Raw genomic sequence first — 21,755 nt, 5'->3', positions numbered from 1 at the left:
CCCAAATGTCTCGGTCACAAGCGCGGGTCCGCTACACCTGCTTCAGTTGGCGGCTGCCAACGAGCATGCCGTGGGTTTTATCGCTTGTAGCTTTATGAACGGCAATTCGGTGGTTACCGGGTTGCGTAACCGCGCCGTAGCCATGCCACCCACGCCTTGCCGGGCGTGGCCCGCCGCGTGTTTGTGCCGCGTGTTTGTGCCGAAGGACTGTAAAAACGGTACATGTCACGCAGTTAGGCAGAGGCGCACAGAAACTCGTGGCTCTGCTGCTTATGCTCGTGTTATGAGCTTCAGTCAATGTTTAGTTGCACCGTTGTTGTTGTTGCTGATGATGACGTTGGGGATCTTTCTGTTTTCATATTGTTTCTGCAGCTGTTGCTGCTGCTGTTGATGCCGCCGCTTTTGCTGCCGATCGTGATGATGATGACGACACTGCTATTGTTGCTGCTGCTGATTCTGATGATGATGATGACGATAATTGCCGATGATGCTGCTGCTTCTGTGTGCCGATGCTAATGATGATGATGCCACTCCTATTGCTGAATCGAACCACGATGATGGTGATGGGTAATGCTGTTTCCGCTGATGATGATGATGATGCTGCTGTTGCTGATGATGATGACGACGACGACGATGCCACTGCTGCTGGTGTTGGTCATGTAGGAGGTGGTTCCTGCCCACCTGGCCACGTCGCCCATCAACACGGAAGGCGCCGATCTCATGGCCGCACACCTCGGCAAGGTGACCGCACGGCGGCCTTTCCCGCAGCGCTGCCGTTCCGCGCAAACGCGCCGGGTTTCCGCGGCCAGCATCAGGTCTCGTGTGTTAAGGCCACATGCGTGATCGCCCGGCAAACGTACGCCGCGAAACCGCCCTCCTCCATCCGGCACGGCCAGACGAGTCGAATTGTCACGCGCCAGTTTATATTTTTTTTTTTCCGGCTCGCGGCCGAGTTGGAGATGCGGAACGGTAACGTTCGGCGCGTCTCGGCGCCCGCACAGAAAGGAGGTGGTCCGTGATGGGGGCGGGAATGAGTGGAGAAAGAGAATCGTCAGGATGGTAGACCCCCCCCACCCCCGCACGAGTGGGGAGAATCCCAAGAGGAAGAAAAGGATGATGATGATGATCTACAATAGAGTTATAACACGCACACAGAGTGATCACTGTAGCGGCACATTGAGAGCAGGAGGTGAATCGATGACTGCAACGCAGGGGCAGACCGTCAGATCGTTCTTCTAAACTGTAAAGATTCAGATTCGGTGCCACCGATTGGACAGCGCCCTTAATGCACAATGAGCTTTGTTTTTTGAATTAACAATAAATTAACATTTTGATTTAAAACTTTCGTCACTGCAATAATTCATATTCTTAGCTCTATCGGTAAAGTCACGTTGAAGGGAAACAATAAAATTATAAAATAAATATAAAACAATAAACATTCTCACGACGTTTCAACCATAACACCATTTAAAAATAAATAAATACAAAACCGCCACTTCTTTCAAATGTTTCTTGCCGTTGGTTTTTTCACACCTGATGACGACCGTTTGTGTTATGGTCGAAACGTCGTGAGAATTTTTATTGTTTTATATTTATTTTATTGTTTCCCTTCAACGTGACTTTACCGAAAGAGCTAAGAATATGAAATAAATTAACAATAAACCACCCTAACCCAAGGTGGGGATAGTTCGCCATGCTACGAAGCCGGCGACCCGGGTTCGATTCCCGCTCACGGCCCACATCAGCGATGAATATCCGAACCGGTTCTCGGCCCTCCCTTAGCTCCACTCAGCTTCAAATGAGTACCTGGGGCAGTGTATAGTAAATCTCACCACTGGGGAGACAAAGGCGGTCGGGCGTGGTGCTGGCCACCCACCCCCTCGTGTGCCGTGCCGTCCTTCATAGGTGCTCGCTAACAGCACTTGCTCCAACAGTCTGTTACAGGCTATAGGGGGTGTGTGTACGTGTGGGGAGAGCGGTAGCGTAGTGGTGATCCGGGACTGTGAGTGGGTCGTGATCGCGGTGTCCATCGTTGTCCTCGCTGCTATTGTTTCCCCGGCAGGCTGCCGGTGAAGGTGCCGTCCGCGAGGGGGCGGAACGTCCTCCCTCCCCGTGTCTCCCGCTGGCCGATCCAGGATCCGGCTCCGGCTTCGCGGCGCCACCCGGCTCGGCCCCCAAGAGGAGGAGGAAGCGGCGGAAGCGGTCGGAGATGGGGGGGCAGATGAAGAAGCTGGGCGAGCAGCAGCCGTCCGACGGGGAGATCTTCGAGATGGAGATGAGCACCGACGAGGAGGCCCCGAGGCAGATCGCTCAGAGGTGGGCCGCGCGACCTTGGAACGGGTTGACCGTCTCACCTGTGTCTAGAACTTGCGATGATCGCGTCGAGTAATCGATTTTGTACAATCGGGATTGCCCAGCTCTGGATGTGACGAGCGCCTGAATTAACATCGGATTTATGGGCGCCACGGTGGCGATATGTTAACTGTCTCGCGTGGTATACGGGAGGTCGTGGTTTTGACGCCGACCTTTGACGCCTGGATATTTGGAGGTTGCGTTGCTCTTCCCGTCGTCGCGTGGATGTTTCTCCGGGTCCTCCAGTTTTTTTCCTCCACATTTAGAAACATGGGTTTTTTTTTACAATATTTGACTGCTGCTGTGAATGCATACACGATAACCCGCTTTGTTGAGCTATCGCTTCTGAAAAAGAGCTGTATAAAATAAAAATAGGGTTTTTTTTTTACAATATTTGACTGCTGCTGTAAATGCATACACGATAACCCGCTTTGTTGAGCTATCGCTTCTGAAAAAGAGCTGTATAACTCAGTGGGCCTTACTTGGTAAAATAAAAATAGTTAATAGTTTTTTTTTGTTTTACGTATGCATGCGTGCGATGCCTGGGATTAACCGCTCGAGCTGCTTACAAGAGAGAATTTATAGCAGGCACCTCGGCTGCCAAAACGGCCGCCTATGACCGCCGCATGTTTTTGGGGGTCGTAGAGGCGAAGATGTCAACCCTAGGAGTGTATGTTCGGTAATGAGCTTATCTCAGATATCGTCAAAAAAACCACGCGTGTGCTTCGGTGTGAACACGCGCGTTTGTGGTCTTCTGGGGCACGATGTAAAAACATCTAAAGAAGATAAAGTTTTTATTGGTCCCCTTCCCCCGTCTACCAAAGCAGAACATTTTGTCGATTTAAAAGTAAACAAAATTCTCACTCAATTACTGAGATGCTCACTAAAGCAACCTTTGAATCCCTATGGGTTTGTAACTGAATGTGAAAAAACCCCTCTCGATTGAGCCTCGATTAAAGTTGCACAGGGTTTTCTTGGACTAGTGCTAAGACTATGTATGAAGTATGACATTCTGACTATATTTAACACTAAACGCATACATTTTGCCAGCGAGTATTACAATTTGTAATTGTGTTTTTTTTTTGGGCTAGCCCGTGCGATTATCTGCCCAAATTTCTGCCGCAAGAACCTCCTCCGCCACCTCCCGACATTAGCCAAACTTAATGAAATCTTCACGCGCACGAGCGTTTAACGACCCGCCGAATTATTGTTTCGTGTTGTCTGCCGGCCGATCCGCCCTTGAAGAAGAGCCGCTTTGCTCTCAGTGGGCCTCCCTCGGTAAATAAACTTCCGATTCCGATTGTTGCTTCGGCTCCGTCACCACCGAAGGACGTCAAAACGTCGTTAGGAAGAGCCAAACAGTCGGAATGGCTTCCTGGAATTGTGTTGGGTGTCAGAGGTCAAAGCATTTAGGGCTCGTCGCGCGTGGCGACGGTTTAGTTTTTTGTCTTGGCTGTGTGTCGCGGCGGTTGATGGGCTTGCCGACAGACATTTGACCGAGACCGTCACTTAGCCCGACACGGAAATCGATTTGAAGAAGCGCATCAGCGCTGCTTGGGGGACTGACGTTCGTAAGGTGAATTCTCGCCGTCTTCTGTTTGCGCCTGCGTGTCAGACCGACGAGCCTGGAGGTGTCCAGGCCGGAAGTGACCGCGGTGACTGCGTTGTACTCCAGCGACACCATCCACCCCTTCTCCGACGGCGAGTGGAGCACATCCGTGGGGTCAGCACTTCTGTTTGTCCTACCCGCTTGACAACGCTCATAAATTCTTCTTATTATCGTGATTATAATCTCTGTGTTTATACGGCGCTTGAATGCCCCTGCAACTCGGAGGCCCCTTAGCGTCGCGGCGTCTCATCTCAAGTCAGACATTCGAAGGGGACCCCCCATACCCCCCTGGTCCGTGTTTGGAACGCGCTTTGCTGACTTGCGTTCCCCCCCCCCGCTTCCGCCTCGCCCCGTTCCTCCAGCCCCGACGAGTGCCGAGCGCCGTCGCCGAAGAGCGACTCGGAGCTGGTGACTCGGCCCTCGGAGGCCGCCATGCGCTCGGAGCTGCCCATGCGGTGGACTTGGGGCGAGTTCCCAGAAGCCGCGAAGGTAACATGGTGCTGCAACGATTGATCGACGACGCCTCTTAATAATAATAATGACATCTATAATGCGCCAGATGTTGCAGGCAAATCAACAACTCGGAGGCACGGAGCCAAGCCGAGGGCTGCTCGAAAGCCTGACCCAGGCCGATAGAGGAGGCCTTTAGATGTTTCTTGAAAGTCAGAGTGCATTCGATGTTGCAGATGTGCAAAGGGATTAGAGAGAGTTCCACACCGATGGGGCGATAGCAGAGCACTGACATGAGGCTGTAACAGTATAGTGTATTGTAGTGTAGGATATTATTGTGTCGTGTATAGTGGCATGTATTGTAGTGTATTGTACAGTGACGTGAGGCTGTAACAATTCGAGACCTTTGGTGTCCGAAGCAGATTTTGAGTGGCGCTGCTGCCTGGGGTTCTACGATGAACTTCAGTGCAAGGCGAGAGTAGTGAGGCGAGGTGTGGTGGTGAACGGGTCACTTCAAGAAGTAGTCGTGAGATAGAGCGTTAATGTGTTGGCCCTGTCCGTCAGTCCGTCTGCAATGGGCAGCGGCGCATGACAACTCTTACAAAAAAGATGCTCCAATGTGAAGGTGGTTTTAGAAGAAAGTGAATTCCTGCTTCAGTGAGCGTTGACGTGTACAGTGCTGAGCCAGTGGTGGCAATTCCACATTCCTCTGGTGGCGGCGAGTCTCTCCAAAGGACCCAACCGCTGTTGACATCCCCCACCGAGTGGTACTCGAAATTTAACCCCGGAGGGATGATGGGCGCGTGGCGTTCCGATTGCGAGCCTCTCACTCTCCCGCTGAGCCGCTTGACTGGCCCGTATGGATTGGACAGCAAACGCCCGCGGATTCTGGTGGCGAGGTGTTAACTGCCTCGCTTCGTATGCAGGGGGTTGTGGGTTCGATTCTGACCCTAATGCCTGCTGCTGTATATTTAGAGTTTGCGGTGTCTCTCTCCTCGTGGTCGCGTAGATTTTTCTCCGGGTCCTCCGGTTTTTCCCTCCACATTTGGAATCACGGTGCATTGAGAGTACTTGGCTGCTACAAATGTCCACGTGATGATAATCCACTTTTTGTTGAGCTATCCTTTGAGGGCACGCTGCGTCTGAAAAAGAGCTACATAGCTCAGTGTGCCCTACCTGGTAAAACAAAAACTAGTTTTTAGTATTAGCTGTGAAAAAAAACAACCGTTGCTCGTTTTGTTTTCCCCCGCCACGCTGTGCGACCTCGGCAGTACAAGAAGAGCGAGAAGTCGGTGGACTCGCCATCGACGGCGTCCGCCGACGTGCCGGCGGGCGAGCGCCCCTCCCCCGCCGACTCCCCGTGCCCCTCCGACCCCGGCGACTCGGGCCTCGTCGGCTCCGACGACCTGAGCCACGCGGCCTCGGGCTCCGAGTCTCCGGCCCATGCCTCCTGCGCCTCTCCCCTGCCCGCCGACGACGACGACGAGGAGGAGGAGGAGGAGGACGGGATGGACGGCCGGGAGGACGACGATGGCGGTCGCACCGAGACTCCGGCCACGGCGCCCCCCGCGATGCCCGCGGTGCCCGCGGAGCCCACGGAACCCGCGACGCCCGCGACGGACGACGGGAAGGCGACAGCGGGAGGCAAGTCACCCGCGCGCGAGTCTGTTGAGAGCGTCGTTCCGCCTGCCGCAGCGGCCGCCGCCGCCTCCTGCCAGGAGCCCAAGGCTCCGTCTTCTGCGAAGGACGGAGACCAAAATGGGTCGTCGTCGAAGAAGAAAGGTGAGCCCCATTTCACGAGCGCTCGCGGGAGCCCGTGGGGGGGGGGCCGCGATGAATGGCGTCGGCTGACGCCGCCGCCGCTGTGATCGTAACGATGGTCTAGCGCTGCTCCCACCCACCCCCGTGCAGACGCATCCAAGCGGAGCAGACACCAGGGCCCCTCGGACATCTACCTCGACGACCTCACCGCCCTTGACCCCGAGGTCGCCAAACTCTACTTCCCAAAGAGGTGAGTGCCACTCGTGATGCGTTGCCACCTTTTGCGCATCGTGTGTTTTGTGTTTTTTTTTTGTAATTTCGCAATTGGTGTTGTTGTGATGACTCTCGCGATATTGTATCGTTATAATCAACGAAATGTGGAGTGGGCACCTACGGGCTATCTGCCCATGGATTGTGATGATTGATGATGATGATAGTCAACATGGCAATAGTCATATCATCATCATCATCGTCGTCGTTGTGATCAACATCATCGTCGTTGGGATTGGTGTCATTGCCTTCATCGTAACGGTTATCATCATCACCATCATCATCATCGTTGTGGTCATTGTCATCACCAACTGTTGACGCAATCATTATCGTGGTCGTCATCGCCATGAGCCTGAACTCTTGTTGTCCTCGGCATGATCAGTGCGAGTCGTCATTACCGTAATTATCTTCACAATCATCATCGTCATCATGGCGATCATCATGTTTTCATTTTACCTGTTCTAAATTATGTTTCTCTCTGTGGATTTGGATGTACACACATTTGACCTTTCTGAACACAGGTCTGGTGTCTGCCATGTATCCGTAACGTTATCACTAGTTACCCATAACCCCCTGCTGTTCTTGTCTCCCCTCCCCTCCATAGCCCGCTCCTTCCCACTCCTCGCTTGCTGCCCTGCTCCCTCTTCTCACCTACCATCCGCTCTACCCCTCACCCCAACCATTCCCTTACCCACTGCTACCCTCCCTTTCACCGTCATCCCTTCAATTCCCCACGGCCTCCTATTGCCACCCTACCAGTCCCCACCTCCTCCTTCCCTTCCCTGAGATCACCACACTTTGTAACCCACCCCAACCCCTCTCCACGCTTGCACCCCCCTCCACCATGTTATGTATATCGTTTATTGTTAAATTTGAATCACATTTCCTATGGTCACTGTTACATTGTTTTTATAACTTTATTTTGGTGATTTCGAAAACGTATGATTTAGCCATGTATGTCCGTTGAAGTACAGAGTTAGCCTGATAACTTTAATCTAAATTGTCTTATGGTTGTTATTGTTTGACTTGTATCCCACTGGCATTACTGCACACAGCGTTGATGTACGGTGTTTTTTTCTGGAAGACTTTGCTGTTTTTTTCCTGGATTTTTCTGGTGCGCGTAGTTACTTTAAGATGTTCTTTCTTCATGTTTTTGTTTGTTGCGGTTGCACCCGAGTCAAGAGCCGCATGGGTCACAGGGCTATACCTAATAAATGAAACTGAAACTGAAACCACGCCCCCGCCGCTCTTCCTGCCCACCGTCTCCCAGGGAGGGAGAGCTGGGCCGACGCTGGAGCGTGAGCGGGCCGGACGCGAGAAGCGAGCGATCCGACTGCCCCTCGCCCCGCTCCACCGCCGTCGGCGGCGGCGGCGGCGGCGGCGGCGCCGTTGACAGCGGCACGGAGTGCCAGTTCGACTCCGACTCGGACGCCCTATCCGTGGGCCTCTCGCTGTGCGGGGGGCTGTGCCACAACGCCGAGGTGTCTGAAGGTGCGGATGCCCGCCCACACCGCTCGTTATAGCCGCGCGCCAGCTGTTGGTGTCAGTTGGCCGCCTACTGGTACCGGTGTGGCCCTTGGATGTTAATTATATATACGTGTGTGTGTGTGTGTTGAACTTCCTTTGCACCGTAACGTAGCCAACCACCGCTTTTTCATGTTTTGTTTGTTGGCCTTCCCCCGCACCTACGGTTAGCACGGTTGGCTGCGTACGGTGCGAAAGAAGTTCAACACGCATACATACATACATACGCGTAATGCACCTAGCATGTGAATCACACTATTAATAATAGTATGTAATAACTTGTGTATTGTGTGCAAAACTCGCGAAGAACATACCAGCCTTGCACACTTGTACATTACGTAGGTCACCGTGTGACCGCGACCAGGCCGGACTCCGGAGCCCGCCGGGACGCTGGTTTATTTTGCGGCATGGGCATCGTTTAATAGCCTCTGATTTTTTTGTTCGTTGTAATCGTCGTTGTCTTTCGCAAAAACCAAACCTCATCCTCGCGACAGAGAAGTTCCAAGAGCGGGTGATCCAGTACACGGACCTCACCCAAAACCCGGCCCTCCTGGACGACCCCAACCTCGTCATCAGAATACAGAACAAGTGAGAGATTCGTCATCTTGCGGTGCAGTTGGCACAATGGTGGGCGGCGGCGGGGGGGGGCGGGGGGCGTGTTGGTGGTGGTGGGGTGGGAGGTAGTGAGGCGGGGGGAGGTGGTAACAATGTCTCTCGTTATTTATTGGAATGCGATTAACACTCGTCTCAAAGTGCCGCGTAATTCACTCGTGACGAGGAGCGTTGGAGGGAGTCGGCGTCGCCCGCCCCTTGGGCAGCCCCTTGTGCGCCTCGCCTGAGCCCCTTTCAGTAAATCACTTCAGAGCCCAACGATTTTGGCGTCCGCTCGTCAGCGCCCGCCGTCGGGCTCTCGGGGTCAGCGGGTGACCCCCGAGCGGGAGCCGTGATTGGCGCGAGCGGCTCGGGGTCCCCTCCCTTGCAGGCCCCCCCCCCCCCCGGCCATTATCGGTCGGAGCGCGCCGCCGACGGGCAGCACGAGGCGAGCCCAAGGGTGAACGTGTCCGCGAGTTGGCACTCGTGTCTTGCTCACTGCCATCAACCCCCCCGAGTCGGTGCTGGAAATTCTTCTTTCTTATGGCTGGGCGGGGGGCGCGGGCGCAGGGGGGGGGGGCCGGAGAGTGAGTCGGCCCATCGGACAAGCGCATGCCAACTGAACTGGCAGCAAAAAAAAAACTCGGAAGTATGATCAGAATCGGAATATTTATATCCGTGGAATTTGATGAGCCGTAAAGCTCTTTTATCACATGTCCAGAAGTGGGCGGGTCAGAACGTTACAACAACAAAAAAATACAAAACACACGACAGGAGTGAAAAGTATAGGGAAGGTAAACGAATCGCTTAAAAAAAAAAGATACGGATTAAACTAAACAATTTTTTTTAATCTTACCGTGGACTGGGTCCGCTTGGCCAACCGCAATTTTGAACTCGCGACCTTCCGATCGTGAGCGGATGTTCTTGTCCCCCCGTGCAGGTATTACAACTGGGCAGTGGCGGCACCCATGATCCTGGCGATGCAGGCGTTTCACAAAGGACTGCCCAAGGTATTTCCTCCGCCCCTCGTGTACATCTCTAAGATCGTGTGCAGGGGGGGGGGAGCGGTTTATTCATCGACAAAACTAAATGACGTTGTGCTGTTTGAACGAGCTGTTTTAGCAATTAAAGCCTTGGGACTTCGATGACATTGATGATGATGATGATCATGACGAAGAAGTCGATGCTTTCCATACATTAGTATTTATTCGTCATCATGTATGTATCTCGAACTTCTTTCGCACCGTGCATAGCCAAACGCGCTAATTGGAGGTATAGGCAAGGAAAACAAACTAAACACATAACGCAGTTTTAAAGAAATGAGTTTACATCATCAGCATCGGGCCAGCAATGATCATTCCACTGCTGCTCATTACCGGGCCTAAGAGTGCGATCGAACGTCAGGTGGCAGGGGGTGCCGAAGAGATCAAGGGGGTCCGGGTTCGCTTCCTTCGGCGTTAGTTTCCTTTGATGGCCGTCAGCGCTCTACGAGAGAGAGGGAGGGAGGGAGAGGCCTCAGTCGGCACAGCTCGCCGAGATGCGGCGGTGGCGGTAGAAGCAGCATGTTGCCGGCGTTGACGTCGGCGGCGTTTTGCGTGGCGCGCAGACCACCGTGGACAAGCTGGTCAAGGACAAGATGCCCAAGAAGCCCGGACGCGGGTGGTGGTTCTGGAGCCGGAAGGACACCAAGGTGGGGGGGGGGGGGGGTTCGCGGCGCGGGGCGCACGGCCAACGGACGGTGCCGTGGGCACGCGCGTGGCTCAAAGGGACGGACGACGGTCTTTGAGCACCTGGAGGACAATCGCTGTTATCGTCTTGGAGGGGGGGGTGGCGGGGTATGGGGTAAGCGGGAGTGGTTGGTCCGGGTCAAAGAAAATTACGGAGGGAGGAAAAACAAAGGCAGAGAGTGGGCTACGGTTGCGTTCGTGCGTTCGTGCGTTGGTGCGTTGGTGCGTTGGTGCGTGTGTTGGTTGCCTGCGTAGCCGTCTTGCCCGTGTTGCTTTTTGAACGTATCAGTTTTGCTTTCCTTGACCGAGTTTTTCTGTTCAGTTTCTGGTCCTTCCCCCCGCACCTCCGATTAGCGCGGTTGGCTACGTACGGTGCGACGGAAGTTCAACACGCACAGACACATTGGCGACGAGTTTGCGGTCACATGGACGCCCCGGTCTTATCTCCGCGCGAGTTAGGAACTCCTAAAAATAAACCAGCCGCCCGGCCACTTCCTCGTTAGATCGCTACCCCCCCCCCCCCCGCCCCCTCGTGTCATTCGGGTTGTCGCCACGGTGGCCGCGGTCACTCGCAACCCAGCGGTCGCCGGTTCAATCTCCCGGCGCGGCGGTTGAAACAACTGGGCGAGTTTCTTAAAATCCCACCGCGTCTGCCCGCCCAGCGGCGCGAATGGGGTTGCTCTCATCTCTTCCGAGACGTTGTGGCCAGTGTGCAAGAGCAGGCCACAACAATGTCCTCGTGAAGGGGCTCTCTTAGACCAACCTTCATTGCAAGGCCCGCAAGGGCCACTGGCCGGCCCTTGCTGGCCTTTAGTGCGGCCCCAGACGTGCTGCCCCTTGACGATACACAAAGAGTGAAAACACCCCCCCCCCCCCCCCCCCCATCATCATCATCATTGTCGTCGTGCTGCTGTCAAACCCAAATGGTTTAAAATGTGTGGCGGCCACGGTGGCGAGATGTTAGTTACCTCGCTTGCTATACTGGAGGTCGTGGGTTCGATCCTGACGGCCTGCTGCTGTATATTTGAAGTTTGCATGTTCGCTCTCCTGGTGGTCGTGTGGATTTTTGTCCGGGTCCTCCGGTTTTTCCCTACACATTTAGAATCGCCACGCGTTCAGAGTGTTTGGCCGCTATAAATGCCCACGCGACAAGCCACTCCGTTGAACTATCATTCGTGGCCAGGTCGCTTCTGAAAAAGAGCTACATAGCTCAGGGGTGTCTTACCTGGCAAAACAGATACAGTACAGGGCGCTTTCAAAAAAATGTTAACACTTCCGAGAATGTGCAACAATACAACAAGAAATGTGCTGCTGCCTCCGGGCTCTGGAGACCACCTGGAGAAGATTCCAGGGCACGTGTTGACAATGATGGCGATTTTTTTTGAAGCTATTAACATACATTTGTTATCATGTTACAGTGTACAATTATTATCCGTTCTTTTCCCATTAAGAACGATAGTCCCATGTAGGTGTTAACATTGTTTTAAAGCGTGTAGTAAATATACTGCCGATGTTTTATCGCCGAAAGTGGAGGGGCCCCCCTCCTCCCCTTTGAAAAGAGTAAAGAAACACCGCTGTCGAACGGGAGGCCTCTTCTTTCCAGTGCGTGGCGCACGGGCGAGGAGTTGCGGGGCTGCACCTTTAACCCACGCCTCTCCCCCTCCCCCCCCCCCCCCCCCCCCCCGGCTGTTCGCCATGCCGCAGGAAATCAAGGCCGGCGGGACGGCAGCCAACGGGAACGTTTCGCCGGATTCGACGATGCCTGCCGAGAAGTTGGACGTCGGCAGCAGGTGGGTGGGGGGGTCGCTTTGCCCATTTCCACCCGCCACGTTGTCGATAAAACCTTGGGACACTCGCGGCTTCGTAATCCGTTGCGTAACGAAGAGGGGGCGGCGGGGGGGGGGGGGGGGGTGTTTTGCGGACGCGGGATGCGCGCGTGAACTTCGAGCGGCTCGTTTTGTTGACTCAAATAAAAAATGCCGCCCGCAGCAAAAATTGACATCGGCCGGTCGCAGGTCTTTCCCACGGCCCGGTCGCAGCTCTTTCCCACGTCGCAATCTTCGCACTGATCAGATTCGGTGCTCGTTCGTTCTCGAGTCGTCATGAACGCCGATTCGTGGCGCCCGCCCACGTCATCGCGAACGGCGTTCCCACAAATCGGACCGCCGCGAAAAGTGCGAGTTTAGCTTCGTGCGACGGGAAGCCTGCGGAGATCAGCGGGAGGTCTTTTGCTGCCCCTGGTCCAAGGTTTTCCCAAACTCCCAGTCCTCGTGGACCACCACACTCTGTCTTTCCATTTTGATCCAAATGTACTCTCTCGAGTTGTTGACACGGCTGCTGTTGCTGACACTGCCGCTGCTGTCACTGTTGCTGTTGTCGCTGCTGCTGCTGCTGCCCGTGCTGCTGCTGCCGCCGCCCCTGCTGCCCCGCAGGCTGGTGGATGAGGTGGTGATCTCTGCCGAGCCGCTGGCGCTAGTGGAGTGCGACGCCAAGCGGGTGGTGGTGCCCGACTCGCTGGAGGAGGCCTTGACCTGCATTTCCTTCAAGAAGTCTCTGCGTCTCTCGTCAGAGCAGATAGTACGTGCCCATCTCCACCACCCCCCTCATTAGGAGGGCTATCGTGAAAGATTTGGGCAGAGGCCGAATGTACAATTAAATAACTGCACCACATATGTGTGTTCTTCTTTCGCACCGTAACGTAGCCAACCGTGCTAATCGGAGGTGTGGTGGGAAGGACAACAAATACAAAGTGTTCAAAATAAATTACGGTCCAGTTGTTTTACGATCGTCCCTTTTCCCCAATTTTATCGCGATTATGCTTTCGGCGTCCTGTGTTGTCATGAAGCGAAAGAATCCATTAGGATATTTCGCAGGGCATCGCACAATCCCTTTCTGTTAGCGGATGTCACAGCAACCGCTCTTTGAGAGAGCTCTGTAAGTGGACGTCCGATCTACACCACACGGGTGGAGGGGGGTGACTGGGACAGTTCCTCACCCAAATTTACCAGCGATGAGATGCGCGACATTTCGCTTGAAACTCGCGCCAAGCATCTTCAAGGACTCGAGATCCACGTACGTACGTCCAACGCGACGTTTCCCCCCTTCGTGGGTGAGCAGGCGAGGCTGAACCTCCGTGAGGGTGCCAACAGCGCGACGTTCAGCATCACGACGCAGTTCCAGGGCACGACGCGCTGCGAGGGCACCATCTACCTGTGGAACTGGGACGACCGCGTTGTCATATCCGACATCGACGGCACCATCACCAAGTGCGCGCACACCGCCACTCCCCCCTGAACTCTGAACCCCTTGACGACCGCGTTCGCCTGGCGTGCGCGACGCGTCCCGTGACGTAATTATTTTTAATCGGCGATGTCGGTCAACGCCGAACCTTGCCCGACCACGCGGTCACGTCGACGGTGGGATGCGAGCGCCACGGAGAAAACTGAACGAACAAGGTTCGGGGAAGTCACGGTGTCGAGTGCGGCCGCGAGCCGCGCGGCGAGACGGGAAACGCTCGGCCTGTCCGGGAGAGCCCCCGGGGTTGTCCAAAGAACCGGATTCTTAGGCTCTTCAGAGCAGCCCAGAGCCCCCCCCCCCCCCCCCTTGTGAAACCCCGCTTGTCTGCCCTCCTATCGCCCGCTGATCCTATTAACAGGCCCCAGAAATCGTTGGAAGAACGTTCCGTTATCCGCGGTTCGACTCTCGCGGTCGCGCTGCACGGATCTCCCGCGTGCGCGCGGGTTGTGCCGCGTATTTTGTCCGGCACGATGTCCGACGTTTTGCTGCACGTGCAGTGGCAGCCGGCACCGGTCTGTAATCGAGGGACGACGGGAGCTGGTCCCGGCGCGTGCGGCGAACTGCGGACGTTGCGCCGAACAACCCTGAAGACGCGTCGGAAAGATCGTTCGTCTGATTATCCGTGGCGTTCCGCGGGGCCGGAGGAGTGAACTGAACGTGGTTGCTGGAGATGAATAGTGAAACGCTTCTTGACAAACAATGAATGTTTGCGCGTCCCGTAGGTCGGACACGCTGGGCCACATCTTGCCGCAGTTTGGCAAGGACTGGACGCACGAGGGCATCGCCAAGCTCTACCACAAAATCCACGAGTGAGTCTCTCTCGTTTGCGTTTGACGCGTATCCTCGCCCGTTTTTTGTATTGTTTGCTTGTGTGTGTGCGGTGGGGAGCACAGTTGTTGCATCTGCCGGTCATCTCATTCAGTCCCGCCATGGCACCTGGGTCTGTTACGTGACCTCCTACCGGCAGGCCATCGACACTTAATGTTGCCTCAAAAGTGCACCTAGCATGGCACAAGCGCTGGGGTGACGTCACCGTCACTTAGTGGCGATCGCGGTGTTGCGCGCTACGAACCCGGCGACCAGAGTTCGATTCCCGCTCACGACCAATAACATTGCCGAATATCAGAACCGTCCTGGGCCTCTCCTTGGTCGACTCGGCCTTAATAAAACCAGTACCCGGTGTGGTGTCTAAACATCAGCACTTGGTGGGACAAAGCCGGCCGGGTGTGGCGCCTGCCACACCACCTCCTCGTGTGCCACGCAGGCCTGCGTGTAGGCCCTCCTCGCTTAGCAGCGCTTGCCCTGGCGGTCCGTTAAAGGCTATGCGGGTGGGAGGATGATCTCCGTCTTGTGTGCACGCGGTGTCCTCAGGAATGGTTACAAGTTCCTGTACTGCTCGGCGCGTGCTATCGGCATGGCGGACCTGACCCGCAGCTACCTCGAGTGGGTGAACGAGCAGGGCGTGATGCTGCCCAAGGGCCCACTGCTGCTGTCCCCCAGCAGTCTGTTCAGAGCTTTCCACAGGTATGCCATCTCTTACCTATACTAGTTCGACTACATCTACTCGTGCCTATGACGAGTACCTATAATACTACTAGTACCTATAATACTATTACTAGTAGTACTACCTATAATACTCTTAATAGTAGTACCTATTATACCGGTACTAGTAGTACCTCTAATACTAGTACTACTAGTACCTATAGTACCACGCCTAGCAGCGCACCTGTGATGTGGTGTTTTGGAGCTAAGGGGATGGTAACAAGGTTCGCAAGGCTCCCAACACACACTTGAGATGTTAGGTGGTCAGGTGATGGCAGCACAGGCAGTGGGAACGTGAACCCGTGCGTGTGGACCTGGCGAGTGTTGCACCCACGCATGGGCGGGAGGTTTTCTCCAAGGTTCTCCCAATCTTCTTTTCCCTTCGGCTCTGTGCGTCGAGGCAAACATTCAGGTGCGGCCGGCAGGTGGCAGTACAGATATATGTACTGTTTGGTGTGGGTTGCTTGTGAGTACCCAGCTTTTACTCCGACAATAACTATGCACGTACAGCAAATAAATAATTGAGCCCAATGGCGCGTCTTTTTTTTTTTAGCGTCGTATGGATGTGCATGTCGAATCTTCTTTGGCGCCTGTACGTAGCCAACCGCGCGCATTTTTATTATTTAGTTTGCGCGCACGATTGAGACCGGGATTTGTGGAGTTGGCCGGAACTTGAGAATTCGGTCATCGCTGGTTGGTTCAGTAGCTTTCTGGTGGGGGAGGGGGGGGGGGCTAGTTGGCGGGGGGGGGGGGAGGTGCAGGAAGGGGGGTACCAATGGGGGTCGAGGTGGGGGGGGTGGTTACGACCCGGACATTGTAAAGGCGTCGTGGAATTAACATTTACATCATCTGGGCATTCCCTCCCACTTGCCACACACTCGGGAAGAAATTGGTCGAACGTCTGGGGGCAGGATCCTCGTGGTAAATTGGGTCTTGAGACTCAATGCAGCTGTTCCTCGAAATATATACGTAGATCGTACTGTTATGTTAATTGTCATCTGGTTGTGTATCTACCAACCCATGACTAAAATCACCTGCGATGTGCCAGACTCATCAGATCTCAGAAGCTAAAGCAGTGTTGAGTCGGGTTGGTGCTTGTATGGGTGACCACCATGCATAACAGGCGCTATAGGCTGTGAGGCTTTACTACGGGCAGTAAAATGCAGTGCATCAAATTGCATTATTGTACTGTAATTCTGTGCTCCCACGGCTATGCTCCCCAACTCCACCGACCCGTACTGACCAGCTCGATGAAGTATGGTCAAAATAACCCCCCCCCCCCCCCTGTCATGCCACATATGGCATGGAGAGAGGCCTTCATCCAGCAGTGGATCGACCAAATGGCTGTTATTTAGTATTTGTTTTACATCAGAATCGGGATTTGTTTTGAGACCGCAGATAGGAATCCGATGAGCTGTGAATCTCCTTGTCGCACATGTTATGTCGGGGCAGGTCGGCAAGTCACCACAACAAACAGTACCAAAACAAACGACGGGATAATGCATACACGTACAAATTGCACAAGCGCACAATTTTTCAACACTGAACAACATCTCGCAGCGGTCCTCCTGCCGGCAGCCACTGCCACAGTTATGCAGCGGATGAATGGACGCCCGGGAGGGAGAGCGACCGCGCTGTGAAGCGGTTAGATGACGACCTAAAGTGCCTACCGTCGTCCAAAACAGGGAGGTGATCGAGAAGAAGCCGGAGAAGTTCAAGATCGCGTGTCTGAGTGACATCGGACGACTCTTCCCTGCCAACTCGCAACCGTTCTACGCCGCCTTCGGAAACCGCCCCAATGTAAGGACTCGTCCAAAGTGCAGCGCGACAGCGCTCCGAGCCGTACGCGTGCAACTAACGCAGTCGATAAACCCCACGGAAATCGAATCGGTCCGATGCAAGCCTGCGAATCCTGTGTAAGTCTACGCGAGAGTTCAGTTGCGGGTGCTTGGTGCTGGCCGTGGTGCTGACGCCGTCTCGTCGGGGCGGCAGGATGTGTACGCTTACAGGCAGGTGGGGGTTCAGGAGAGCCGCATCTTCACCGTGAACCCACGCGGGGAGCTCATCCAGGAGCCGACCAAGAGCTGCAAGTCCTCGTGAGTGACGTCAGCAAGCACGCTTGCGCACATACGCACGCACCACGTACGTACGTACGCATAAGCGTACACACAGGCGTACGCACAAGCGTACGCGCCAACATACCCACCAACCTACACACCAGCGTACACACCAGTGTACACACCAACGTACACACCAACGTACCCACCAACGTACGCACCAACGTACACACCAACGTACCCACCAACCTACACAACAGCGTACACACCAGTGTACACACCAACAAACACACCAGTGTACACACCAGCATACACACCAACGTACACACCAGCGGACACACCAACGTACACACCAGTGTACACACCAGCGTACACACCAACGTACACACCAACAAACACACCAGTGTACACACCAGCGGACACACCAACAAACACACCAGTGTACACACCAGCGGACACACCAACGTACACACCAACAAACACACCAGCGTACACACCAACGTACACACCAGTGTACACACCAACGTACACACCAGCGTACACACCAGTGTACACACCAACATACACACCAACGTACACACCAACAAACACACCAGTGTACACACCAACGTACACACCAACGTACACACCAACGTACCCACCAACGTACACACCAGCGTACACACCAACGTACACACCAGCGTACACACCAGCGTACACACCAACGTACACACCAACGTACACACCAACGTACACACCAGCGTACACACCAACGTACACACCAGCGTACACACCAACGTACACACCAACGTACACACCAACGTACACACCAACGTACACACCAGTGTACACACCAACGTACACACCAGCGTACACACCAGTGTACACACCAACATACACACCAACGTACACACCAACAAACACACCAGTGTACACACCAACGTACACACCAACGTACACACCAACGTACCCACCAACGTACACACCAGCGTACACACCAACGTACACACCAGCGTACACACCAGCGTACACACCAACGTACACACCAACGTACACACCAACGTACACACCAGCGTACACACCAGCATACACACCAGCGTACACACCAGTGTACACACCAACGTACACACCAGTGTACACACCAGCGTACACACCAGTGTACACACCAGTGTACACACCAACAAACACACCAACCTACACACCAGTGTACACACCAACGTACACACCAGCGTACACACCAACCTACACACCAACAAACACACCAGTGTACACACCAACGTACACACCAGCGTACACACCAGTGTACACACCAGCGTACACACCAGCGTACACACCAACGTACACACCAGTGTACACACCAACGTACACACCAGTGTACACACCAACAAACACACCAACAAACACACCAGTGTACACTGCATGGCGGTGGTGGTGACGCCCTATGGTCAATCACTGCGGAGGCAGCAGCTCGGGTTGTTGTTGTTGGATCACTGCAGAGATGGGGTGAACCTCGCTTCGCGTGGGCGTCGAGGAGCTGTGCCGTACCCTGGCTCGCCAGCGGAAGGCGCTGCGACGAGTGGACTAATCGCCATCTGTGTCCATCTGTACGGGGGGGTTGTGCTGCCCCCTAGCTTAACGCATCCGCTGCACAGCTTGGGTTTACAACGTGACTGTGCAGTCGTACACAGAGACATTGTGGTACGGTAGCACGGTGTGATGGGTTGTGAATATTAACTTAAATGAATTAATTGAAATACCACGAGTGAGAAATTACTTGGAAGAAAATGCCTGTAGACGTGGCATTGCACCTGAGTGTAATGTTGCTCTCTTCCCATCCTCCTCCTCCACTCTCCCACCATCCCATTCTGTTCACCCACCCTCAAATCCTCCTCCTCTCCCCCCATCCGCACGCTACTCCTCTCCTCCCCCGTGCCTGCCACGCGACCGCCGCCGCTGCTGCTGTGCTTGCGTGCTGCGACCACAGCTACGTGAAGCTGAGCGAGCTGGTGGAACACATGTTCCCCCTGATGATGAGAGAAAATGCCGCGGCGTTCCCCTGCTCGGAGGAGTTCAGCCAGTTCACCTACTGGCGCAGCCCGATGCCCAGCGTCGACCTCGAACCGCTGTGACGGACGGACGGACCGGCGGACGGTCCGACCGACCGATGGATTGCGGCCTATGTGGAGGGAAGGGAGGGGCGGAGATGGGAAACACCGCACGAGGCTGGGATGTGAAGCGGAGTGGAGCAGAGTGGAATGGAGCGGACCGAAGCGGAGAGCGGGATGAAGGTGGTGTACAGCTGTCTTGTCGCCGACTCAGAAGGATGTGAGAGCTGCCTAAGTCGCACTTTGAAAAGAGACTTTTGTCTCTCCCGGCCAATTTCCTCGCGTCGCGAGTCGGGGGGGGGAGAATATTGAACAAAAAAAAAAAAACGGCGAAAATAATTTCCTGTTGCCTCTGCGGAACACGTGGGTTTCACAGCCGCTTGGATTTCCGTCTTGTTTTAAATCGGGGGCGGGTGGGGGGTGGGGGGGCAATAAAACCACTTGTACTCTGAATGTTGCTCAATTATTTTAAAACCCTTTTGCGAGATGTGAACTCCCGCTCGTGAGTTTTCCCGCCGAAACCCGAGCGACGGACGCCGCAGCGAGGAGAAGGCTTCGTGGGTGCACTGCGTCCCTCCTCCTCCTCCTCCCAGCGGTGTCACTCAGGCGGCACTTTCGGTGAAGTTGTGGCCTGGCTGAGCAAGAAAGAGACGCGCGCGCGGCTCTAAGTCTTTCACGCTCGCTGTTGTCGTCGTGCCTTCTGATTACGGAGGCCTACGACGACTGGAACTGCACGGCGGCCGCTGCCTAGAATCGGTGTACACCGAGACGAACTCGCTTTCTAACCCCGACCGTGCGGATTTTTTGCGGTAGTGCGGCGCGCTCTCGGGTTGCACACCCGCCCCACCCGCATGGAATGAAACGTCGGACATCCTTCCAGACTACGCGGCGACCTGGAAGACGCCGTGGGAGAGCCGTATCTCTAAAAACCCGGCCCGCCTCTTCCCCCCCCCCGGTCGAGACGCCGTCGGCTCAGGGGACCGCACGACCGCCGCGCTCTCACCGAGGAGCCTCGTGCGCCTGCACATGAAGCGATGCGAGTCGAGGTGGCGGGAGCAAGCAAACGACGGGAGTGAACAAAATGTGAATGTAAGAATCGGCCACACGCCCGTGTTGTTTACGGCGCTCGCAGTCCTGATTGCCGATAACTTCCCCGGAGAGAGGAAGTCAACTCTGCCGGATTAATTCTCTTTGGCGTCGCTGCTGCTGCTGCTGCTGCTGCGTCGTTGAGGACACCGCGCCGATGTCTTTGGCGTGCGGTTGGCCGCCGAAAAGCGGCGCGACGCTCGTGGGTGGTGCCGGATTCGTCGCTCCGAGGGCCGAATCACTTTAGCCGGCACACGCACAAGATCTTTCAATGGGGTGCTTTGTGCATAATTGCAAAACATATATCGGTCGTGTAGTACGTATACACATCTACGGTGTGTATATATAAACACAGCTATTGTGAATAACAAAAACTACCTTGAGAGTTGTATTATGTCCACATTCTTTCTGTGAAAGATGGGGGAAAAAGGGAAATACTGTATTAAAATAATCATTAATGTGCCATGATATCACGAATAAAGTTTAAGGCTGCTCTATAGCCATGTAGCGTGTGTTCATTTTCATTGGTTCCTCCCATCAGTAGCAGTGGCATTCGGTGCACTTCACTTTACAATCAAAGTAGATTTGCTGTGCGTGTAAAGAGAGACGCTGCAGTGCAACGGTGAGAGAGGCAGAGGAGATGAGGGAGGTCTTAAGTCTGGACTTGGACAGGGAGTCGACAGCACGGTTGGCGGGAGTAGGGAGTTCCAGGCGTTGGGGGCAGCGGAGGAGAAGGAGCGACCTCCAAACTGAGCTGAGATTGACCGGGAACTTCGACAGAACGCCTTGGCTGCTGGAGTGGAGCGAGTGTGGAGTGGAGTCGTGAGATGAAAGGGGAGAGGTAGGAGAGTGTGTGGAGGAGTGTAGAGTGAAGTAAGGACTTTACAGAGTGCGATCTTGACATTGATCCGGAATTGGATCTTGAGCCAGTGGAGGGATCGGGGCGATGTGGTCTCATGTCGAGGTGTGGGGGAGAAGTGTGACAGGCATTTCGGATCCCCTGCGGTTGTGAGGCGAGCGAGGTGGGGGGAGTTCGTGGGGCAAAGTGGCAGCTGTCGAGTGGGTGGTGGCTGATGAAGGCACTCGTGTCTCCCACAGTAGCTGTGTGTCGACGTTGAACTTCCGCACTGTACGTAGCCAACCTTGCTCATCGGAGGTGCGGTCGGAAGGACAACAAAATCAACACAAAAAGCGTCCTAAAGAAATTATGATCCAGTTGTGTTTACGTCCCTTGCCTATTATTATTTACATGATTTTATAAAATCGTCCCCGTTTTCCCCAATTTTATCGCGATTATGCTATCGGCGTGCTGTGTTGTCATGAAGTGAAGAATCCATTCGGATATTTCGCAGGGCATCGCACAATCCCCTTTGTGTCGGCGGATGTCACAGGAACTGCTCCATGA

At 54.6% G+C, this 21,755-nt stretch overlaps 1 protein-coding gene across 5 annotated transcripts in view; it reads left to right on the top strand.

Moving 5' to 3' along the window:
- Window positions 1-20,849, top strand: part of LOC116942620 (phosphatidate phosphatase LPIN2-like) — a 68,731-nt gene extending 47,882 nt beyond the window's left edge. For 4 of the 5 annotated variants that reach the window (XM_032954748.2, XM_032954753.2, XM_032954751.2 and 1 more), the window contains 18 exons: window positions 664-741; window positions 2,063-2,316; window positions 3,968-4,075; window positions 4,324-4,450; window positions 5,683-6,193; window positions 6,323-6,422; window positions 7,713-7,933; window positions 8,461-8,554; window positions 9,498-9,567; window positions 10,164-10,247; window positions 11,989-12,074; window positions 12,717-12,861; window positions 13,402-13,550; window positions 14,304-14,390; window positions 14,953-15,105; window positions 16,809-16,923; window positions 17,116-17,219; window positions 19,144-20,849. In XM_032954748.2, coding sequence (XP_032810639.1) covers window positions 664-741; window positions 2,063-2,316; window positions 3,968-4,075; window positions 4,324-4,450; window positions 5,683-6,193; window positions 6,323-6,422; window positions 7,713-7,933; window positions 8,461-8,554; window positions 9,498-9,567; window positions 10,164-10,247; window positions 11,989-12,074; window positions 12,717-12,861; window positions 13,402-13,550; window positions 14,304-14,390; window positions 14,953-15,105; window positions 16,809-16,923; window positions 17,116-17,219; window positions 19,144-19,288 — 2,631 coding nt within the window. In that variant the 3' untranslated portion in view covers window positions 19,289-20,849. The remainder of the gene's footprint in view (window positions 1-663; window positions 742-2,062; window positions 2,317-3,967; window positions 4,076-4,323; window positions 4,451-5,682; window positions 6,194-6,322; window positions 6,423-7,712; window positions 7,934-8,460; window positions 8,555-9,497; window positions 9,568-10,163; window positions 10,248-11,988; window positions 12,075-12,716; window positions 12,862-13,401; window positions 13,551-14,303; window positions 14,391-14,952; window positions 15,106-16,808; window positions 16,924-17,115; window positions 17,220-19,143) is intronic. The other variant, XM_032954749.2, reaches the window with a different exon arrangement.
- Window positions 20,850-21,755: the final 906 nt, after the last annotated feature.

Source organism: Petromyzon marinus, chromosome 15 (genome assembly GCF_048934315.1).
Source record: "Petromyzon marinus isolate PM22_M1 ecotype Great Lakes invasive population chromosome 15, UKy_Petmar_22M1.pri1.0, whole genome shotgun sequence".
NCBI classification, from domain to species: Eukaryota; Metazoa; Chordata; class Hyperoartia; order Petromyzontiformes; family Petromyzontidae; genus Petromyzon; species Petromyzon marinus.
Note: the sequence above shows the minus strand (reverse complement) of the source record. Positions and strands in the feature narration are given on the sequence as shown.